Source organism: Phyllopteryx taeniolatus, chromosome 15, assembly GCF_024500385.1.
Source record: "Phyllopteryx taeniolatus isolate TA_2022b chromosome 15, UOR_Ptae_1.2, whole genome shotgun sequence".
NCBI classification, from domain to species: domain Eukaryota; kingdom Metazoa; phylum Chordata; class Actinopteri; order Syngnathiformes; family Syngnathidae; genus Phyllopteryx; species Phyllopteryx taeniolatus.
Genome location: NC_084516.1, coordinates 7,028,942 through 7,050,405, shown reverse-complemented (window position 1 = coordinate 7,050,405; position 21,464 = coordinate 7,028,942). Strand labels below are relative to the sequence as shown.

Below are 21,464 nucleotides of genomic sequence, written 5' to 3'. Positions count from 1 at the left end.
CCACACCTGTGGCAGATGTGTAGGAAACTCTGACTCATCTTCTTCTACTGTTTATTTTTCTGCTGGAGACATCATCTACGCGTTTACAGATCCAGGGACGTGAGTTTTTTGTGTTGCATTTGCACACCTAATTGATCAGCGGGACAGAATTGTCAAAGATGAATTAATACAGAGACACACATATTTTTGATGATGGCACGTCGAAATCTCATACTTTGATTCAGGCTGCAACTGTGTCTGACATTACAAAGTTGATGTAACAAAAACATTAAAATGACAACTGTTAAAGCCATCATGTATTAACGATTATGATTTCGACTGTCCCACGGTAATGTTCTTGACAACATTTTGAAAAGATGGAAATTCAGACAAATTTGGCCAAATTCTTCTGGAAGTGAATTTTTTGGAGGTTGGCAGCTCTGAGCGGACACTCACACGCAGCGACACACAAAGCACACAGGTGACAGGTAAACAGATAACAAAACAAATGGTGGCTTTTCTGGGGGTGCTGGAGCGGATTCATGGCCTTTCAATTTGCTTCAATGGTAAAAAAACTATTTCTTGTACTGTACATGTGACGTGAGATTCAAACTTTGTCATGGACCAGTTTAAATTAGTTTTGTGTCTTCAGTTTAAAAAAAAAAAATTCTTAAGTCAACATCCTCTGAGACTTTTCACCTTTGCCAACTTTCTGTCGACCTGGAGGCGGTCTTGTTAAGACCTGGCCTCATTTCCTGACTTTTCCCAATGGGATGGACTGGTGAATGGGGGAGGAGGGGGGGGGGGGGGCAACATGTGTGAGCTGTCAAGGGATACGGACTATGTTTTCCAGGAACAGAGTGCAAGCAGCCTAAACACCCGCGACCGCAGTCAAACCCGAGGCCGAGCCGCCGGCGTGGACTTGAGTCCACTCACTCCTTCTCCGCATGTGGTGGTCTTGGTGGAAAAAAAACAACTTTTGAGTTCTACTTTTCCCAGACGCTCCTCCCTCCCTCCCTTCCTTCCTCGGTAGGACCCCACTCGCCAGCTTCCCTCAGACACTTGTGAGCACAGTTGGACGCGGGACGCCGACAACATGGGCCGGTGGAGCGCGGCGATCGTGGCCTCGCAGCTTCTGCTACAACTCTGCACATACGTGAGAGCCCAGGCTTTAGGTGAGTGATCAATAATTTACAAGCTAGCCTCGTGTTACCTTTGATTTGATTTTAACAGCCTCAATTTCTACAACTTGACGGCAAAGAAAGGTCGAGCCGCTCCGCCGGCGTGTACTCGAACCCTCTTTTGTTTGATTTCACTGCATTATGGATGAAGCAGAGGCCTGGAGGAAAAAAAAAAAAAAAAAAAAAAGGAATATGATATGAAGGCCCGACCAACACAAGGAATTATACATGATGTGTGAAAAGTGAAACAAATTCCTCAGAGTTTCAAATCTCCCAGCTGCAGTGAAGCTGGGAGCTATTGTTTTTTTTGTTTTTTTTAAATTTAAACATTTGCTCCCGGCTCAGTTGCACACATGGAAGTGATCAGCTGCAATCTGATAGTGACCATCCAGGTCACACACACACGAAAAACCCAGCCTGCAGGAGAGAAAATTTGCTGTTTACATCTAAACTGACACACATACCGACAATCGTGCCAAATTTTTGCATTTGCTTTCCCTTGCGATCAAAGTCAGCAAAGGCCCGTTCATCAGATGTCTCACAGATTTTCCTGAGCAATTATCCTGCGTGGTGAGCTGTGATAAAAGTGATTCTTCCTCCCCTATACGCCTGAAGAACGGTCGATGATCGTAAATGTTAAACCTGTTCCATATTTTTGATGGCAAACCCTTCCTTGTGCTCAACACCGAGTTGGGTCGTGAGGAGAAACTGCCAATGAAAATACAATGATGTGGGTAGACATATACCGATAATTTAATTGAGAAAAATGTGAGTGTTTTTTCCCCCTTGTGGTCAAAGTCAGAAAAGGGCAGATTATTGAATGTTTTAGAAAGAGACATTAAGCGATTATCTAGTGGTATGAGGTGTGGTAAGAGTAATTTTTATTAATTTTTTCCCTCCACGATACGCTCAGAAAACGGTTGCGTCCGACAATCACAAATGTTAAATATGATCCAAATATAGGATCTCAACACCCAATTGGTCCACGGACTCCGTGATGGTGACATGAAACACAACTGTTGCCAAATAATGTGGTAAATCAAGCCAAATTTTTGCGTTCCTCCCCACCCCTTGCGTTAAATGCCTGCAAAGATCTGATTGTCATATGCCTAAAAATAATAAATAAATAAATAAATAAATAAAAGATTACCCTGTGGTGTGAGGTGTGTTGAGAGGGATTTTCCCTCCCCGAAAACGTTTGGGGACAACACTCCTAAATGTAAAACATGTTCATGTTCAATATTAAGAATCCCAAATCCTTTGATGTGGACTCTGTGATTGTGACGGTAAATGGAACTATCCCCAATTAAGTAGCGTACACACATACTGATAATCAGGCCAATTAGAGCAAGATTCACGCCTTTTGCTCATCATCATCATCAGCAAAGGCGCGATCATCGTGTGTCTCTGAAAAGATTATCCTGAGCGATTATCCTGGGTTGGAGTGTGTTAAGATTGATTTTTTTTCTCCTCCATGATCTGCTCGGAAAACGGTAAGGCCGAAAATTGCGAATGTCACCACGGAGGCCCACAGTGACTCTGATTGAGGTGTGAAAATGAACAATAACCAATCAGAAAGCTCGCTGAGGCGCAACTGGTCATTCGCCACAAATTCAAAAGACAAGGTGAAGAGTTTGCAACCGCAATGTAGGAATCCGCCGGCTTCGAATCGGGATCGTTTCATGTGAAATCATCCATTCCGTGTGTGATGGTAATGAATGAATATTGATGCCTCACTGGGAGCTGTCGTTAATAACGCTCAAGCTGACTTTTTGGCTGCGGAACAAAGACTTCATGCGCCTGGACCAAACTTGCAAGCATTTTTATTATTCTATCACTTCTCGCTAAATTGCACATTCTTTTTTATGTAATTACAAGCACGTGATGTAACACTCTCATCAGCGCTAAAAAAAAAAAAAAACACAGTGGAGCCTCAAAGGTGAGTCCTTTTGACATCCATTTTGTTTGGATTTTTTATCTTTTTGCCACACAAAATTATGGAAATGGCAGCAATCATCACCTGGGTTAAACTGTGGCCGTTGTAAACCCTTTATTGACTCTTGATTGACTCTCCAGGCTTATATATATATCCATCCATCCATCCATTTTCTGAGCCGCTTCTCCTCACTAGGGTCGCGGGCGTGCTGGAGCCTATCCCAGCTGTCATCGGGCAGGAGGCGGGGTACACCCTGAACTGGTTGCCAGCCAATCGCAGGGCACATAGAAACAAACAACCATTCGCACTCACAGTCATGCCTACGGGCAATTTAGAGTCTCCAATTCATGCATGTTTTTGGGGGATGTGGGAGGAAACCGGAGTGCCCGGAGAAAACCCACGCAGGCACGGGGAGAACATGCAAACTCCACACAGGCGGGGCCGGGGATTGACCCCGGGTCCTCAGAACTGTGAGGTCTTTGTTCACAATGGATAGAACTTGTAACAGTTGGACAAAATGTATTTTTTTTTCTTTTACTAATTTCAGTGCATTTTTTGTACAAATTCCTACAAAATTTGCAACAGGCTAAACAGTTCAACAAATCGATTATTTTTTTGGAACATTCATGGATAAAAAAAATGCAATCGGCAGTTCGCTTAGTGTGGGTGGCAATGAGACGCGAGAAAAGCAGGGTTAAGGGACAATTTTGGGGAGCATTTGGGGGCAATTTTGGCGGCTGGCGATAAAGGGCCTCCGCCGTCTGCTTTTCGGCTGCTTATGCATTAATGATGTGTGCAGATGGCGGCCCACACACACACACACACACACACACACACACACACACACACGCCTACCCCACGTCCTCGAGTGGCTTGGCCCGCTCCTAAAACACATTATTAAAGGATAAACTGTGAGCTCAAGTGTACTCCGTCTGCTATTTTCACCACGACGGGCCTTAAAATGTCTCCTCGCATGCATATTTAGAAGTGAATCACACGCCATCACATGTCAAATGTCTTTTCTTGGACTTGGAGCGACAGCGTTCTCTCCTGGTTTTTTAGATGCACCTCCCCTGGATATTGCAGTTCACTTATCGCGGTTGTGCTTTTTTTCTGAAAAAACTTATTGTTAGCCTAATTGGGTAGCTGTCCAAGTCATTTTTGAATGTTTTTGAAAAATAAGAAAAAACTCATTCAGATTCAACAAACAAGAATCTCAAACTGCATTTATCTCACGTCATCTTTTCTTGTTTTGTTTTGTTTTGTTCATCGTCATCAACAGTGTATGATCTGCTGACCTCGCCCGACTGCCTGCCCGATCTGCTGCAGGGCGGTCTGGCCGATCAGGGGGCCAACGAGGCCTTCATCCTGGCCTCCTTCAAACTGCAGCCCAAGACCGGCACCACCGTGTTCGGCCTGTACAACCCGCGGGACAACAGCAAGTACTTTGAGTTCACCGTGATGGGCAAACTCAACAAAGGTATACAGGAATCCCCTGCATATTTGCTGTCCGTCATTCAGAAATTCTCCTATTTTACTTTTTTGTTCTTTTTTTCCACCAAAAAAAAGCCACCCTCAGCTGTTAGCTGAAAAACTCACCCTTTTGCATTATTTTGTGCTGTTTCTGAAATGCCTGCCACAAGATGTAGCCAACGCCCTGTCTATATAGGAAAGTACTATCTTCGTGTCAGGGAAATACAGTGTGCCTTGAGATACGAGTAAACCAACTTAAGAGTTTTTTGCGATTGCAAACCTGAGATTCGAGCGCTGTATGGTGGCAGTGAACTCAACTCTGTAGTGGATTAATGGCATTTCCATTCATTTCAATGGTGAAAGATGATTAGAGATACATGTGTTTTGAGTTAAGAGCATGGTCACGGAACAAATGAAACTCGGATCGCAAAGCACCCCTGTAAGTTGAAGTGATACATCTCAAGTGAGAGACAAGCTTTGTATGTTAGGGTGGAGCTAAGTTTAGCCTGGGTTGATAGTGGCAGTTACAGGACACGTGCACCTGCGGTGCAATTTTTAAAATCAAATCATTTATAAGCCTTATATTAAAGGGTAATGTTGCAAGATGAGTTTGAAATGCACTTAAAGTATTAGGGGATCATAGTTTGTATATTTTTACGGTTGTAGCTATTAATATAGGTAATTGTGGAGAAAAAAAAAAAAAAAAAGATTAGGGAGGTGTCACTTGCGATTTTTTTTTTTTTGCGATTGGCAGCAGGGCTTGGTCCCTATATTCTGTATATATTACTGTAGCCACAGTTGTTTATAATACAGACACACACAAAAATCTGGCATTTTAGCAGTTTGGAACCATTCAGAAATAAGCATTGATGGCGTGTTTATTAATGCAAATGTGCCAACTTTACTGCGGCGCACATCATAAATGAATCAGCGCGCTGAATAAGCATTACATAACCGCGATCAAGCACACATGGATGCCCTTTGTGACTTTAATTATCATATAAACCTTTAATGCTGATGTGCATTGTGCATGAACGGCTTACACGGACAGAAATGTAATGCTACTTATTTCCATATATCTCTTTTATACACTGGTTTTTTTGTTTTTTGTTTGTGTTTTAATATGTGAAGACATGCAGAAAAGTCCCTTTCAAATCGGCACAAGTTTACATTTATAATGTCCCAGCGCAAGGAAATAAGTGAGTTCTCGGGCCAAACAGCACCAAACACTTGAGGTGATGGCGAGGACAAACTGGAATCGCCATGTGTTAGAAATATTTGTTACATTGTATTACAATACACATACAGTGGTGCCTTGAGACACGAGCGACCTGACTTGCGATGTTTTGAGATACGAGCCGTCATTCGTCCCATTTTTTTGCTTTGCTTCACAATGAGCAGCAGTTTAGCAAATAGTGAGCAGTTCATCCCAAAAAAGTACAAGCTGGCGCTCACATCTCAACTTGCAAGTCAAAGCAAAAATCTTGAAAAATTCCATTAAAAAAAAAAAAAAAAACAGATCATTATTCTGGAATTTTGGAAGGAACCACATATTTGTTCTTTACACAAATATTAAACTAGAACAAAACAAGATGAAATTTGCATACATAAAAATGAGTTTGTTGCATTATACACAAATCACGTAATCTTGTTACACGTAATTAGTTTGTCCGCAACACTGCTCGTAAGTCAAGGTACCGCTGTACATTAGGTTCCATTGGATCATGTAATATCCTGTATGATGTCACGTATTGATCGTTGTTATGTCGTACATAGCAGATGGTGCTGCATCCACTCTGTCACGCGCATTACTCCCATCATGCCTTTCACGTGGTGGCTCTCTTCTAGTTTCATCATATTCATGCTGTCACGTTTACGCTATCCCGATTGCTGTTGCCCTCCCTTAGCCGTGTTGCGCTACCTGCGCACCGACAAGAGGACGAGCTCGGTGACCTTCAACAATCTGGCGCTGGCAGACGGCAACGTCCACAAACTGTTGTTCCACCTGAGGGGTCTTCAGCAGCCGGGTGGTCCGGGTGGGGTGGAGCTGCATCTGGACTGCAAGCTGGTGGAGACAGTGCGGGATCTCCCCGCCGCCTTCCAGGGTTTGCCAGCCGGCTACGGCATGGTGGAGCTGAAGACCATGTTGAATAAAGATCAAGTAGGTGACCCCCCTCAACACCCAAAAGAATGATTATGGGTGGCTTCCAGGTGGCTCACAAATATACTTCAACAGGAGGGCTTACATGAGCTTAAGATGGTGGTGGGAGACACCTTTGAGAACGTTGCTTCATTGCAAGACTGCCATTTTCAGCAAAGAGACTCTGTGCAAACCTTGGGTAAAGAGATTAAATAAATATAACCCCAACCCGAGCCCGAGCCCTCACTTTGAATACTTAAGGCCTGGTACACACATAAAATTAATCGGGCTGTTTTTGACACGATTTTGCCCCTTCTCGACCGAGGACGACAAACACCAGACTATCTTATGTTTTATAAGATTATCCTCTAAAATGAGCCTGTGGTCCGAGGTGTGTTTAGAGTTAATTTGTCCCAATAATAGGTTCTGAAACGGACCAGCAATCTTAAATATCAAACTTGTTCCATAATTAACAGAATCTTCATGTATGTGTTTTTGTGTGTGGAGATTATCAGAGCACACCACTCACACAGTACAAGCAAATGATTTTTTATCTTCATGCGTGGGGTCTGGAGCAGATAAACAAATCTTTTAAGATTTGAAATTCCTCACGTGTGTACCAGGCCTAACACAAGCCCTGATTCTAACCTTAAGCCCAAACCTAACTCCTAATCCTAAACCCCAACTCTTAACCTTCCAACCTCACCTCTAACCTGTAACATCTAATCCCGAACCTAACCCTCTTCACACTTATCAAATGTATTTTATGTTAATTATAACTTCCTAATCCTTTGGATTTAGTGCGAAGTTAAGAAACTGTGCTGTGAGACAAAGCACGTTGTCTGTTAATGTGTGTGTATGCCCAAAGAAGACACTTCTTAGACGCAGCCATCAGATTTATTTGCAATATCTCCTTGCATGCAAGTTTTTATGAAATTTAATCTCTCATTATTCTCAAAGTGCCTGCCCCGTCTCTTGTCTACTAAAGAGTTAGCATTTTGTCGCTTGACACCCCCTAAACCTCAATCTAACCCCAACCCCAATTTATCACTTGACGGCTTCTCAAACGTGATCTTGCCTTTAGGCGTCAACACCAAGCAGCTATCCAATCAGATGATGGAGTTGACCAAGGTGCTCAACGAGCTGAAAGACATCCTCATCCAGCAGGTAAGAGCTTCTCCTTAACGGCCCCATTGGACCCGTCGCTAGTTGAGCTAAGCTGAGGCTTTGCAGGTGAAAGAAACCTCCTTCCTCACCAACACCATCTCCGAGTGTCAGGCCTGCGGTAAGACCGTCGCCAACAACCGTCAACTTGCGGTGTTAAATTGTCGCGGTTACACCCGCGGTGGTTGTCTTCCGAAGGTCTGGGCGGGACCGAAGTGGTGAAGCCGAGGTGCGGCCCCGGCGTGTGTTTCCGCGACGGCATGTGCCGGGAAACGGCGGACGCCGTGGACTGCGGGCCTTGTCCCGACGGCTACACGGGAGACGGCTTCAACTGCGACGATGTGGACGAGGTATCTTATCGCAGTCACCTTTCGTTGCGTGCCGTGGAAACGATGCAAATGAGCAGCCCTTGACCTCGACCTTGAATAAATAAAAACCCAGTCGGCTTTTTGTGCGCCCGCTTATGAATATTGCATGTGTGCCGAGCCAGAACAATTAGGAGCTGTGCCGTATGTACGGCGAGGAAAATTAACATTTCAGTTCATTAAAATATGCGTTGTTTACAAGGACGCCTCCAGTTGAATGGGATTTGATTTGAATGAAAACGCATGGAGTGGGTTGAAGGTGACTTGATACAGATGATAAATGACATAAATTATCACTAGAAAGCGTCAGTGACCCCTTAATTAACCTCACACAATTTACAGTTTAAATGCAAGGTCGAAAGTGAAATTTGTACGTAATGATCATGTAAGTAACTTTGTGTTATCTTACTTTATTGAAATACGCGAGATGACATTTGGCTACATCACGTTTTACTGTATGTATTATCGTACATTATTCGTTACATTACATGATGTTCGGTTATATTGCGTTTTGCTGCATTATTATGATCTTATATATCATTATTGTATTGCATTACATTATATAACTTTTTGTGACGTTGCATCACATTACATGATAGATTACGTTTATGTTACATACAAATTGATTGATAATTGTCAGTTTCGTTACATTATGTTATGTTTGGTTACATTATGTTGCATTATGTTAGATTACATTGCTTTATTATTTCATTGTTATATATCGTATGTCAGTTTTAATCTTAGGTATCAGTTATGTGTGTATTATATTATGTCACAATACACTGCGTTAGATTGTGTTGCATTCCTTTATGTTGTTACATTATGTAGCATTCCAATATGTTATGCTACATTAAAATATATTATGTTATACATTATGTTCATGTTGTGCATGTATAATCTTATGTTAGGTCATGTCCTGTCTTTTGTATTGATTGTTGTTAGTTAGTACATTCCGTTACGTTGGCTTACATTGCGTGAGGTGGCATTACTTTGTATAACATGTTAATACATTAGACTACACGGTGTTATGCGTTATGTTAATGTTTCCTCTAGATTATGGTATGTTATACCGTAGTTATGTCATGTTAGGTATTTTATATGTAGTTCATGGTCTTCACAGTACAGTGGTGCGCATAATTTCTTGCAGTGCCAGTTCAAGCCTTGCTTCCCCGGAGTAAAGTGCGTGAACACCGCACCGGGCTTCCGCTGCGACGCTTGCCCGCTGGGCTACACTGGCCTGCCAATAGAGGGCGTAGGAGAGCTGTTCGCCCAAACCAACAAACAGGTAGGTGATGCCATCATAGGTAGACCTGCGACTGTATATATTTGTTTAATTTGATTAGTAGGTAGGTAGCAGATGGAACTTTGAAGGAAATATTTTTGTAATACACATTCCCAAGTACGGCAGGCACGTTTAGGCTTGTTGGGCCTCGGTTGGAGGTCAACCTCATAGCGGATGATAAAATGTCCTGCAATTTGCGTTCTCTTTCAGGTGTGCGATGACATCGACGAATGCAAAGGACCAAATAACGGCGGCTGTGCGGCCAATTCCATCTGTCACAACTCGGAGGTGAGGCCTCACGTGGCCACCGCGGTGCGTTGCGCCGCAGCAGCTGCGTGAGCAGATGTGTTGCGGGCTCCACAGGGCTCCTACCACTGCGGCAGCTGCAAGACGGGCTTCACGGGCGACCAGGTGAAAGGCTGCGAGCCCGAGATCAGCTGCGGTAACCGCCTGACCAACCCTTGCGACGTCAACGCGCACTGCGTGGCCAAGAGGGACGGCTCTGTCTCCTGCCAGGTGCCAGCTTGGTTTGCTCGCTTGTGAACGTATTTCATATGAACGTAATCCATATCATCAGCATCGGACATGCCAACTGTTGTTTGTTTGCGGTGCTCTCAGTGTGGAATCGGCTGGGCTGGAAACGGATTCCTGTGCGGAAAGGACACCGACATAGATGGATATCCCGACGAGAAACTCAAGTGTAAGGACCCCTCATGTAAAAAGGTAATTTTAAGTCTCGGGTTACGGCCGACCGACCGAAGGACCATCCACCCAACTAACTAACAGACGGACCGTCTGAATGACAACCTACCAAACTACCTACCTACCTCATCAAATATCAGGCAGACCGACTGACTGATGAACAAAATAACTAACTGACAGATGTACTGAATAACTACCTAACTAACTACATACCTAACTACTTAAGTCTGGGATTATGACCGTCTGACCACACAACTAACTAACTGACAGATGAACTGACAAACTATCTGACTGATCGACCAACCAATTAATAGACTGATTGGCTGGCTGAATGACTGACTGACTTACCGACAAACTATCAACCTACGTAGCTAAGCGACCTACTGACCGACCAACAGATGGACTGGCCATCAATCTTTGTCAACTGTGGACCCGTGAAGCCCTTGGAGACTCTTTTGTGATTAAGCGGCTATTCAAATATACTTGACTAACTCTCTGGCAAACTACTGGCATACCTACCTACTGTACCTACCGACCTGACTGGCTGACTAACCAAGTAACAGACACCGATGGACTAACTGACTCACCGACAACCTACCTATCTACCTAAATGCCCGCCTATCTAACGACCGACCAACAAACTAACAGTCCTACCGACAGAGATGGACTGACTGACCGAGAAACTAACTGTATACAGTATACCTACCCACTTAACTAAGCCTTAGGTTAAGGCTGACTGAATGATCAACTAACTAACCGATGGACTAACTGACAACGTACCTACTGACTTACCCAGCTATGTAAATAGCTACAGAACCTACCTACCTATCTTGTTACCACCTACCTATCTATCTTCATACCTAGCTAGCTAACAAAAACAAATGTTCTTCCTGTTTTGGATGAAAAAATAATAAAGTTTGATTGCGACTCTACAGGACAACTGCGTCTTCGTTCCAAACTCCGGCCAAGAGGACGCCGACCGGGACGGCCGAGGAGACGCCTGCGACGACGACGCGGACGGCGACGGCATTCCCAACGAGCAGGTCGGCTTTCCCGATGTTTTCAATGCAAAACGCTTCTCGTCTGTTTCGTTGGACCGACGCAACTTTTTCTGCTTTGGGTTTCAGGACAACTGCTGGTTGAAGCCCAACGTGGACCAGAGAAACAGCGACAAGGACACACACGGCGACGCCTGCGACAACTGCCGTCTGGTGGAGAACCCGGACCAGAGAGACACGGACGGCGACGGCAAAGGCGACGCCTGCGATGACGACATTGACGGAGACGGTACGCCGGGGATTCTCAAACGGGGGGTTTTCCAAGAACCCCTTCATAATTCTAACGCCAATTTAAATACATCTAGTATGTGTACCCCTAAATGCCATAAGAATGACTTCTTTTTTGTAATGTTTGACATACATATTCATGACCTGTTTAATAGAGAGGAACCAAAAATGTAATTAAATATGTATAAATTGGCACAAGCTGATTGGTGAACAGAGAGGAGCTAGTTTAGAAAAGTCCAGTCATTTGGTGGCTATATTAGGAAAACGCCTCCAGTGTCTATTTCAAAAAAACAATTCTGAGTCAAACTAAAACATTGCACCAATAGGTGGCACTTCTACGTCACATTTGGAAAGATATGTCATGTTTGAGACTACCGCAGAATGGCACATGATCAGAGAGAGCCAATCACAGATGTTGGCTTTAGTCGAAGGAAGTGATATAAAAGAAACGTGAACGATTTTCTCCCAGTAATGTCATGGCTTACATTTCCATACGTTTTGTAATTCAATGATGTACTCTACTCTGTTACATTTAATTAGTTAATCCCCGTACTGTATTGAGTGACTTTTACGACCCTTCTATCAAACTAGCCACTTGAATTCTCGCTCATAAACAGATAACATTACTGAGCGGAATAGTTTCCATAATGTTTTATGGAGCCCGGTGAAAGGCATTGACGCAGTCAATCGCGCTGAACGTTGTCAATGACATGATGCCCAATCATATGTTGCAAAGCACTTCATTATCCACGGTGGAAACTCTCGACCCGATGTATGTGCTTCCAAGCTGCAAATATTTTGCAGAGGTCGCCTTGCCTCACCTGTTTTAACCCCCCATGAGAAAAGAGTGTTAAAAGTTGAAAATACTACAAATCCGTGTCATTCGTCGCAATCATATCAGAGCTTTTAACTGGCCCAAAACTAAGGTAGGGAGGAATAATTGGTTAATTGGTTTAGTATGTTTATTGGTGCAGAAGTCCACATATGTAGGCGTATGCACTTTTTAAAAAATGATACGACATCATAATGTATTTACTTATTCCAAATCTCCCGGACACCAGTTTGAGAACCACTGGAGCATGTAGAAGTGAGACGAGCGACGTCACCGCCGACGATGACGTCCGAGTTGTATAAGCAGCATTGGTCTAATTTTAGCTTTCACGTGACATTAGGACTATATTGGCCCATCTGCCTCGTCTGACCCCAAAGTGAACATCATGATTACATCCTTGAAGCCCCGCGGCATTGGAAGTACTTCACCTCCATTGCTTCTCTTTGGCTTTTATGGCGCTGATGCTGCCACCATGCAAGAATTCGCTTGAAAATGACAACCGGAGAAAGAGTGCTTAAAGTGAAGTGCAACAGCGTGCCCTAGTGCCCAAATGACACATAGCACACCTCTTTCAAGTTGTGTTATTGCTTAAAAAAAAAAAAGTGAATTAATAATAATAATAATTCATAAAATAAAACATCTATATGATGTACAAAAAAATATATAATTTAAATCAAAATCCAAATAGAAAAAGAAATGGTGCTTCAATTTTATGTAAACTCAGAGTAAAAGTAAAACATTTGAAAAAAACAATCAGGACAAAATATAAATAATAAGAATAACTTATTAGTCCATATTGTAATTTTTGGGTGAAATAAAAAAAATATATGTAAAATTCACACTCAAAACACACAAAAACGTCACACTGCAGAGAAAAATAAATAATATTTGGAAAAGAATGTAACAGTTCTTATGGAGGAGTTTTGGCAGCTAGATATTTTGTTTATAATACAACCCGAATTCCAATGGAGTTGGGACGTTAAATAAAAACAGAATACAATGATTTGCAAATCATGTTTAACCTATATTTAATTGAATACACTACGAAGACAAGCTATTTCATGATTATTCGCTAAAAACAATAAAGTTTATCAGTTTGAACATGAAATAGCTTGTCTTTGTAGCGTATTCAATTAAATATAGGTTGAGCATGATTTGCAAATCATTGTATTCTGTTTTTATTTGTTTAACACAATGTCCCAACTTCATTGGAATTGGCGTTGTATTACGTTAGTAAAAGAAACAATATATTGAAGCAAATCAATGTAAAAGGTATATACAGTAATAAAAAATATATAGTCGGAATATCAGAAATACATTTTAAAAATAAGTATACCAGTATGGTTCCTTTATTTTAATAAACATTTTCAGATTAATTTTAAAAATAATAATAATAATAATAAACAACTCGTGCAGAAAAGTGTGAAAACATACAATATAAATTAGGGAAACTTTTTTTTTTATGTTGAGTTAAAATGAATGCACAAAATACATACAATTTGAAAAAAAATTAATTTAGGGCGTAGAATGTGAATGTGAGAATAAATGAGACACTCATGATTGATTGATTGGGCGGGCCCGGTCATCATCAGGCCTCAAGAACTTCCTTGACAACTGCCAGGACGTCCAGAACCGAGACCAGCTGGACCGCGATGGCGACGGCGTGGGAGACGCGTGCGACAGCTGCCCCGACATCCCCAACCCGAACCAGGTCAGCCGCTCATGTGACCACTCTGTATTATTTACAAAATCAGCAAGAAATAACAGACACACAAGAAGGAAATCACTTTTAAAACGCCACTAAAAGGTTAATGAAATACATTTGTTTATTCAGATTCATTTTGCAAATGAATCACTGCTCTGTATTAGCTATAAAAAAAATCTGTAGTAACTAAAAAAATGGATATTGCGAGGGGTAAACACGTTCAGGAAATTACTTTAAAAATGCCACCCAAAAAAATTATAAGAGGAGTTTATTTCTGCACAATTATTTTAAAAATGAGTCACAGCTCTGTATAGCATATTTCCAAACAGGTTATATATGCGGGCAGAATTGAACACTCTTGCACTCTACTTTCAGTCTGATGTTGACAACGACCTTGTGGGCGACTCGTGTGACACAAACCAGGACAGGTAAGTCCAAGGACATCTTGGGAACAAGATTACACATTCCAGTAGTTCCCACTTTTTCAGAATTCTACACTTATCGCAACAACATTCCCAACTTTGGAGATATTTTGACATGTTGACCTCCTTCCACATTTTTCGACTGATTCAAGCCATTCCAACTTCACACTGTTCGACTCTTTCAGGATATTTCCAGCACTAGTTATCACATTCTCAAAATGTTCACATTTTACAAATTGAGAAATAGTTTACATATTGACACCATTAAACCATTCCAACTTCAATAGATGTTTTTATCATATTTACCTCCTTCTTACACATTTGCCAATGGATTCCAAACATTCCAATTTGAGAATGTTCATCTAATTTAAGACATTCGATCTATTTACCACATTTGACAAAATTCTATTTTTCACTACAGTATTCTACAGCCTACAGTTACATCCTCATTCCATTCATTCACACGCATTTCTACAACAAGACCAATATTGAAATGGAATAGCGTTTTAGGCTGCACTCATAAAAAAAACGAAACAAAAGTTAAATACAACTGAACTGTACTTAATTCTTTCACGTCGCACTCGAGGGAGCCTGCATAGCACTCGTGTACCACACTTTGAAAATCACAGCTCTAAAGTATTGTTAATTATTCGAATAAAAAACACGTCTTCTCCCGTGTAGCGACGGCGACGGCCACCAGGACACCAAGGACAACTGCCCCTTCGTGATCAACAGCTCGCAGTTGGACACCGACAAAGACGGCCTGGGCGACGAGTGCGACGACGACGACGACAACGACGGCATCCCGGACGTCATCCCGCCCGGACCGGACAACTGCAGGCTGGTTCCCAACCCGGAGCAGACGGACGACAACAGTACGTAGCCACGCGGTCAAACGATCTTCGGTGATGACGGAGGCCCGGGTCATGTCGCTTTCCCTGAAATGATCATCACGAGCAATTTGGGCTCTCAGTGTGACAGCCAAACATCCACACATCCACAGACACACACACACACACACACACACACACACACACTGGCCTGGGGTGCAATCTTTTATCAGGTGACATTAAGAGCAATTTCAAGCTTTGGCAAGAGGTCTTTTATTTGCACACACTCATGACACATGCTTTGTCTCAAGGCTCAAATTCTGAAGAGCAGAAAAGGAGACTGGAGGGTCGGCTGCAAAAATCATACAAAATGTCAAGTAAAGATTGTACATTAAAAGTCGATATCAATACAGTAAGGATTAAAGAATAATTGATTTGATATAAAATTGCAAGAGTAAAAAAGATACTCCGTGCAGGGAAAGTATGAAACATACACTATATTAAATTAAATAATATTAAAGAAAAGATTGTATGAAGTGTAAATAATTACATTGTAAAGTCAAATGTTATGTAGGAAAAAAAAAATGCCTGATATCATATAAAAATATGAATTAAAAATAACTAGTTAAGGTAAATGGATAAATAATGTAATATCAAATATTTTTTAAATCATTCCTTGTAGAAACGTATACAACATACAATATTATTAAAGATATACATTCAATCTAAATATGGAAAAATATGCACACTGTTATACAAAATTCTAACTATAAAAGAAATGTAAAGGTCGGGATTAATGGATCAATAATCCAAAATAAAACAGCCAACAACTAAAAAAAAATGTCAAAATGTTTTAATAAATTTTTTTTTTCAGATTTTAATTTTAATATAAAATAGAAATCTTACTAGTCAGGATTTTAAAAAATACATAGAAAAATATGTATTAATAACTGCTGGCAGAAAACTGTGCATCATTTAAACAATCGAAATTAATAAGAGAATAACATTTTAAAACTAAGACGTTACACGGGAAAGAAAATATCTGACCAAAAATATCCCAAATAGTCAGCATGGTCCGTTTTATTTTTAAAGACTTGAAAAAAGATTTTTTAAAAATGAAAAATCAGTTACTAATTTAAAAAACTCTTCATTCAAAGAAAGCAAGAACAGCCGTCGAGACATGCAACTAAGCAAATGGACGAGCTGTCAATGGCAATTATACTGCAGCTTGCACACACACACACGCGCACACACAGTAATGGCATCTGTCCCCCTCATCGAATAATCCATCCTGTCGTGACAGATTCTGGGAAGGATGCAGGCAAGACAAAGTGCTTCTAAATGAGCGTCAAAATTACAGGGCAGTGATGAAGCACCATTGTCGCACCAAAAAGGAGAAAAACTAAATAAAAGAAATCAAATTCAATAAATAAATGTCAGTGGATTGTTTTGTTTTTTTCACCCTTCAGACGACGGCGTGGGCGACATTTGCGAATCCGACTTCGACCAGGACAAAATTGTCGACCAGATCGACAACTGCCCCGAAAACGCAGAGGTGACGCTGACCGACTTTAGGGCCTTCCAGACAGTGGTGCTGGATCCTGAGGGCGACGCTCAGATTGACCCCAACTGGGTGGTCCTCAACCAGGTAAGGACACTCTAAAATCAGTGCTCAATCAAACTAACCAGCTATTAACCACTCTATCATAAAAGGACAATACAATAAATAAATACGTTACAAAGGCAACAAATTTCAACACAATCCGAACATAACAGTGACCAGTGTCTTGTATGGGAAAACCTATCAGATGAAGATTTTGAGCACATTTTTGTTCCTCCCTCAGGGAATGGAAATCGTCCAGACCATGAACAGCGATCCGGGTCTGGCTGTGGGTAAGACAGTCTTTCCCGAAGTGAAAGGTCTTTAGAGTTCGAAAACCAAGAAAATGACTTCCCTTGTGTTGCTGGCGTTAGGTTACACGGCCTTCAGCGGCGTGGACTTCGAAGGGACGTTTCACGTCAACACGGTGACGGACGACGATTACGCCGGCTTCATCTTCGGCTACCAGGACTCGTCGTCCTTCTACGTGGTCATGTGGAAGCAGACGGAGCAGACATATTGGCAGGCCACGCCGTTCCGAGCCGTGGCCGAGCCCGGCATACAGCTCAAGGTTAGTGCTTTTTGGGGCTGGTCGGTCGGTTAGTTAGGCAACAAAACGTTTCTTAACTGTACCAGTCATGACAAGACTACTGCTGTGTTTGCAGACACTGTCATCTAAAGTTCTTTAAAAACTATTTCTACCACACCTTTCTTTCTCTCTCTTGACCAGGCAGTCAAATCCCGATCTGGACCCGGGGAGCATCTAAGGAACTCCTTGTGGCACACCGGGGACACCCAAGACCAGGTGCGCCTCCTGTGGAAGGACCCCCGTAACGTGGGCTGGAAGGATAAAGTGTCCTACCGCTGGTACCTGCAGCACCGCCCGCAGGTTGGATACATCAGGTAATGTGCAACACAGTCCCAACACTTGAATTAATCTGCGCGACTGCATTGGTGCGCTAGTGGCTGCTGCTGTTTTGGTTAGCAACAGAGCTCAATATAATTAAGTGCAGTTCACAGCGTGATTTCCCAGGCGGTCCGACTCGTATCTCCCTCGCGTTGAATTTCCTCAATAAGACCCCTATTCAGAATCCATCTTCCCCGGGTCACGACAGGGCTCGCTTCTACGAGGGATCCGAGCTGGTGGCCGACTCGGGCGTGACCATCGACACGACCATGAGGGGGGGCAGACTCGGTGTCTTCTGCTTCTCGCAAGAAAATATCATTTGGTCCAACTTGAGATACCGCTGCAATGGTGAGCATTGTGTTGTCCTTGAAGTTGCAGTCAGGTATTTTCTCGTCGCGATGTGAATTTTGGTAAAGAGACAACATTTTATTCCAGAGGAGACTGAGGGCAACAAGAAAACATAGCTCTGCAGCAAAGTGCCGACTGTGGTTTTTGGGGGGGAAAAAAAAGTTTAGTACTGACAAAAAACAACAATAGAGGACAAGGAGGCTCCTCTGTACTTATTCCTCAGTAATGAGACACATTTTATCCAAGAGGAGACTGAGAGCCACAAGCCAAAGTAGCTCTGCCGCAAAGCGGAGACTGTGGTGTTTTGGACAAAAGGTTTAGTACTGAAAAAAAAACAACAATAGAGGACAACAAGACTCCCCTGTATTTATTCCCCAGTAAGAAGACATATTTTATCCAAGAGGAGAATGAAGTCTGCAAGATAACGGAGCTCTGCAGCAAAGTGGAGACTGTGGACGTTTTTGACGTTTCATGTGGAAAACTGCATTGCATCAAATCCATCTATTGAAACCAGATATACTAACAGTGAGGGGGAGCTTAAGGGCAGCAATTGAAAACTGATCTCTCCAACAAAGTGGCTAGCAATCCAGAGTATGCTGAAGTTATCATCTTAGCTAACCCTCCATTCGTCATTGTAACATTTAAGGAGACACGGCTAGGAAAGGCAAAATAAAGCACGTGCTCTACCCTGGACTCGAATGTATTATACTCCAAAGTCTCCAATTTGCTGCAGTGCTCTGTTGCTTTTCTGCCCTCGATCTCATCTTGAATAAAATTTGTCCCGTTACCAATATGTAAATTCCAGTAAGCCGGTTTCTGATAAGCAAACCAAATGTTATTTTTTTCCTTGTCAGACACCATTCCAGAGGACTTCCAAGAGTTCAGCGCTCAACACGGCGTTGACTCCCTCTAAAGGAAGAAATCGTGTGTCTGTGTGCGTGTGTGTGTGAGTGTGTGTGCATGTGTGCGTGTGTGTGTGTGCGCGTGTGTGTGTGTGTGCGCGCGTGTGTCTGTGTGCATTTTCTCTGCATTAAAAGAGCACCGTCCTTGTACTGTATGTGAATCTTCATAACGAACAACCTTCGACGTGTCACAACACAACAGAAAATAACGCTCAGAATTTGATGACGTTTACTGTAATAGCATGTAATCATTTCATGCATTGTAGTTTTTGCATTTTTCTAATGTTTTTTAATTAAACATGGTACATTTAATAAAAAACAGAATTGTTGCTATTCTGCAATAAATGGGATATATATTTTTTTTTGCTTATTGGTGCTATTATTAAAATATCCCCCCAGAATATAAAGCTTCTTTTTTTAAAAATCTTTTTGTTTGTGTTTTCTTTTCTTTGCATGTGAGAGCACTTGTGTTGTTACAATTATTAGCCTCCATCGATAATTTCTAAAAATAAAAAAAAACACTCTGTTTTATCCCTTCATATTTTATGTGTGTTTACATATGTAATTGAATGAGCCCATTTGATCCTCCTGGCAGGTCTAATTGGATCAAGTGTAGAAATTTGCATGTTATACAATACTAATACTCCAATTCTGCCTACTACGTCATCATACTTGTTATGAAAGGGGGCGGATATATGTCCATGGATTTTCTTCTGCAGTAGAGGGCGCTCTTTTTCAATAAATAATAATGTACTATAAAAATAAATAATAATGTAGCTGTCTCTACCAACCTGTAAAACCATTTAGCATAACGGAATAGGTGGCTCTGACAACATTAGAGTAAATCTGTAAATCTGGCAAATGAAACATACTAAATGTGTCATTTAATGTTTTCCAACTGATTCACCAGATTCCAATTCAAAATGTACAGCTCATTTCAGGAAAACCGAGGAAATTACAGTAGGTCATATTCCAAAAATCCCCATTTCCAAGAATTTCACATTTTCCCATGGGAAGATTCCCAAATTAATGGAGACATTTACCTCCTTCCACATTTCTGAACCTATTAAAAATATTGAGCTCATCGAGGCTGTTGAGACTACTATTCATCACATTAACCCCCCCCCCAAAAAAATTAATAAATATCACACTTTTTGCATAATACATTTTTTTCCCCAATAGGGAAATTCCAAAATCAATGGAGACGTCTTAGAAAATGGCCTCACCTTCATAGCAAGAATTAGGTAACTGCTCAACATAAATCATAACATGAATGTACTCTAGCATTGTTGCAAAATTAAATACAGTTTCATATTCCAGACTCCAGTGTATGTTAATGTTCTTTCAGAACAGAACAGAACAGCCAGTGATTTTCTTTTAGCGTCGTCTTCCTAGCCGGAGCCATCTGTCAAATCAGTGACTGTCTCGCCATTGTTCAGACAGACAGACACCGTCGCTGTTTCAGGCGCGCGTGGGAGGAAGTGCCAGACAAAAGGGGAGGGGAGTGTCAAAATGACTGTGAGAACGTCTCGTTTTCTTGAGAAATGTGCTCTGTTCTGAATGTCCATCAAACATACACTGAGGAAAATGAACTTTTTTTGGTGTGTTAGTTAGTAGAATTACACTAAGCCACACAAAAGATTTTGCGGCCAGAAATAACTTTTAAAACTCATTCAATGCTAGCCCTCCCGGTTAACATTGATATTTGACTTCTAAACCCGTCAATGGCAGTGAATGTCTTTTAAATGCTATTTACTTATTCTTTTGTACATGTCAACTCATGCTGCGTTTACATGACAGAATTTCTGGGACGTTCCAGGAGTTAACTGGCCGCTAACGTCTTCTCAACCTTTCCAATGACTACCACTGCCTTGTTTTTGTCAGAACGCACGCTGCTAATTAAACAAACACAGCTATTGCACTCCATGTTGTTTTTTTCACTTAGTTCTACAGTTCGCCAATTGACCTCTTGCATAACGACGATTCACGACCACTTCGGACAAATGGCGGGATGGATGGCGAGTCACCTTTTTTCCCCCCACTTCAGACACCGGCGTGTTAATTAAATCCTCACACCTGAAAGCGGCAACAAAAGGCTGTGCTTTTAACGTCTCGCCGGTCGCCCGCTCTCAAGCCTCGACGACTCTAAAAATAGCTGTTGGTACATCACTGAACCGGTGGATTGTGTAAGAGCGCTTAGTGTGAGTGAAATGAGGCCAGGAGAGATTGTGCAATCAAATAAATATATGTTGGTATCCATCCATCCATTTTCTTTGCCGCTTATCCTCACTAGGGTCGCAGGCCGCTGGAGCCTATCCCAGCTATCTTTGGGCAGCAGGCAGGGTACACCCTGAACCGGTCGCCAGCCAACCACAGGGCACACAGAAAGAACCAACCCTTTGCGCTCACA

General features: G+C 42.0%; 1 protein-coding gene across 1 annotated transcript; it reads left to right on the top strand.

The window, feature by feature from the left end:
* The first annotated feature begins 876 nt into the window (after positions 1-876).
* thbs4b (thrombospondin 4b) lies at positions 877-19,593 on the top strand. The gene is made up of 22 exons (XM_061747396.1): positions 877-1,154; positions 4,379-4,576; positions 6,477-6,730; positions 6,806-6,908; positions 7,794-7,876; positions 7,943-7,994; positions 8,072-8,223; positions 9,386-9,523; positions 9,731-9,808; positions 9,884-10,036; positions 10,139-10,243; positions 11,158-11,265; positions 11,350-11,509; positions 13,933-14,051; positions 14,421-14,473; positions 15,149-15,342; positions 16,767-16,945; positions 17,142-17,190; positions 17,272-17,468; positions 17,628-17,800; positions 18,013-18,152; positions 19,007-19,593. Exons 1-22 carry the CDS (start codon positions 1,076-1,078, stop codon positions 19,063-19,065), a joined length of 2,826 nt encoding a protein of 941 aa, XP_061603380.1. The 5' UTR covers positions 877-1,075; the 3' UTR covers positions 19,066-19,593.
* The last annotated feature ends 1,871 nt before the right edge of the window (positions 19,594-21,464 follow it).

What these genes read in the sequence shown, in the direction of transcription:
- thbs4b (XM_061747396.1), top strand. Translation starts at nt 1,076, where the DNA reads ATGGGCCGGTGGAGCGCGGCGATCGTGGCCTCGCAGCTTCTGCTACAA. An exon ending in CCATCTGTCACAACTCGGAG is followed by an intron (nt 9,809 to 9,883) that starts GTGAGGCCTCAC and finishes CGGGCTCCACAG; the next exon opens with GGCTCCTACCACTGCGGCAG. An exon ending in ACGGCTCTGTCTCCTGCCAG is followed by an intron (nt 10,037 to 10,138) that starts GTGCCAGCTTGG and finishes CGGTGCTCTCAG; the next exon opens with TGTGGAATCGGCTGGGCTGG.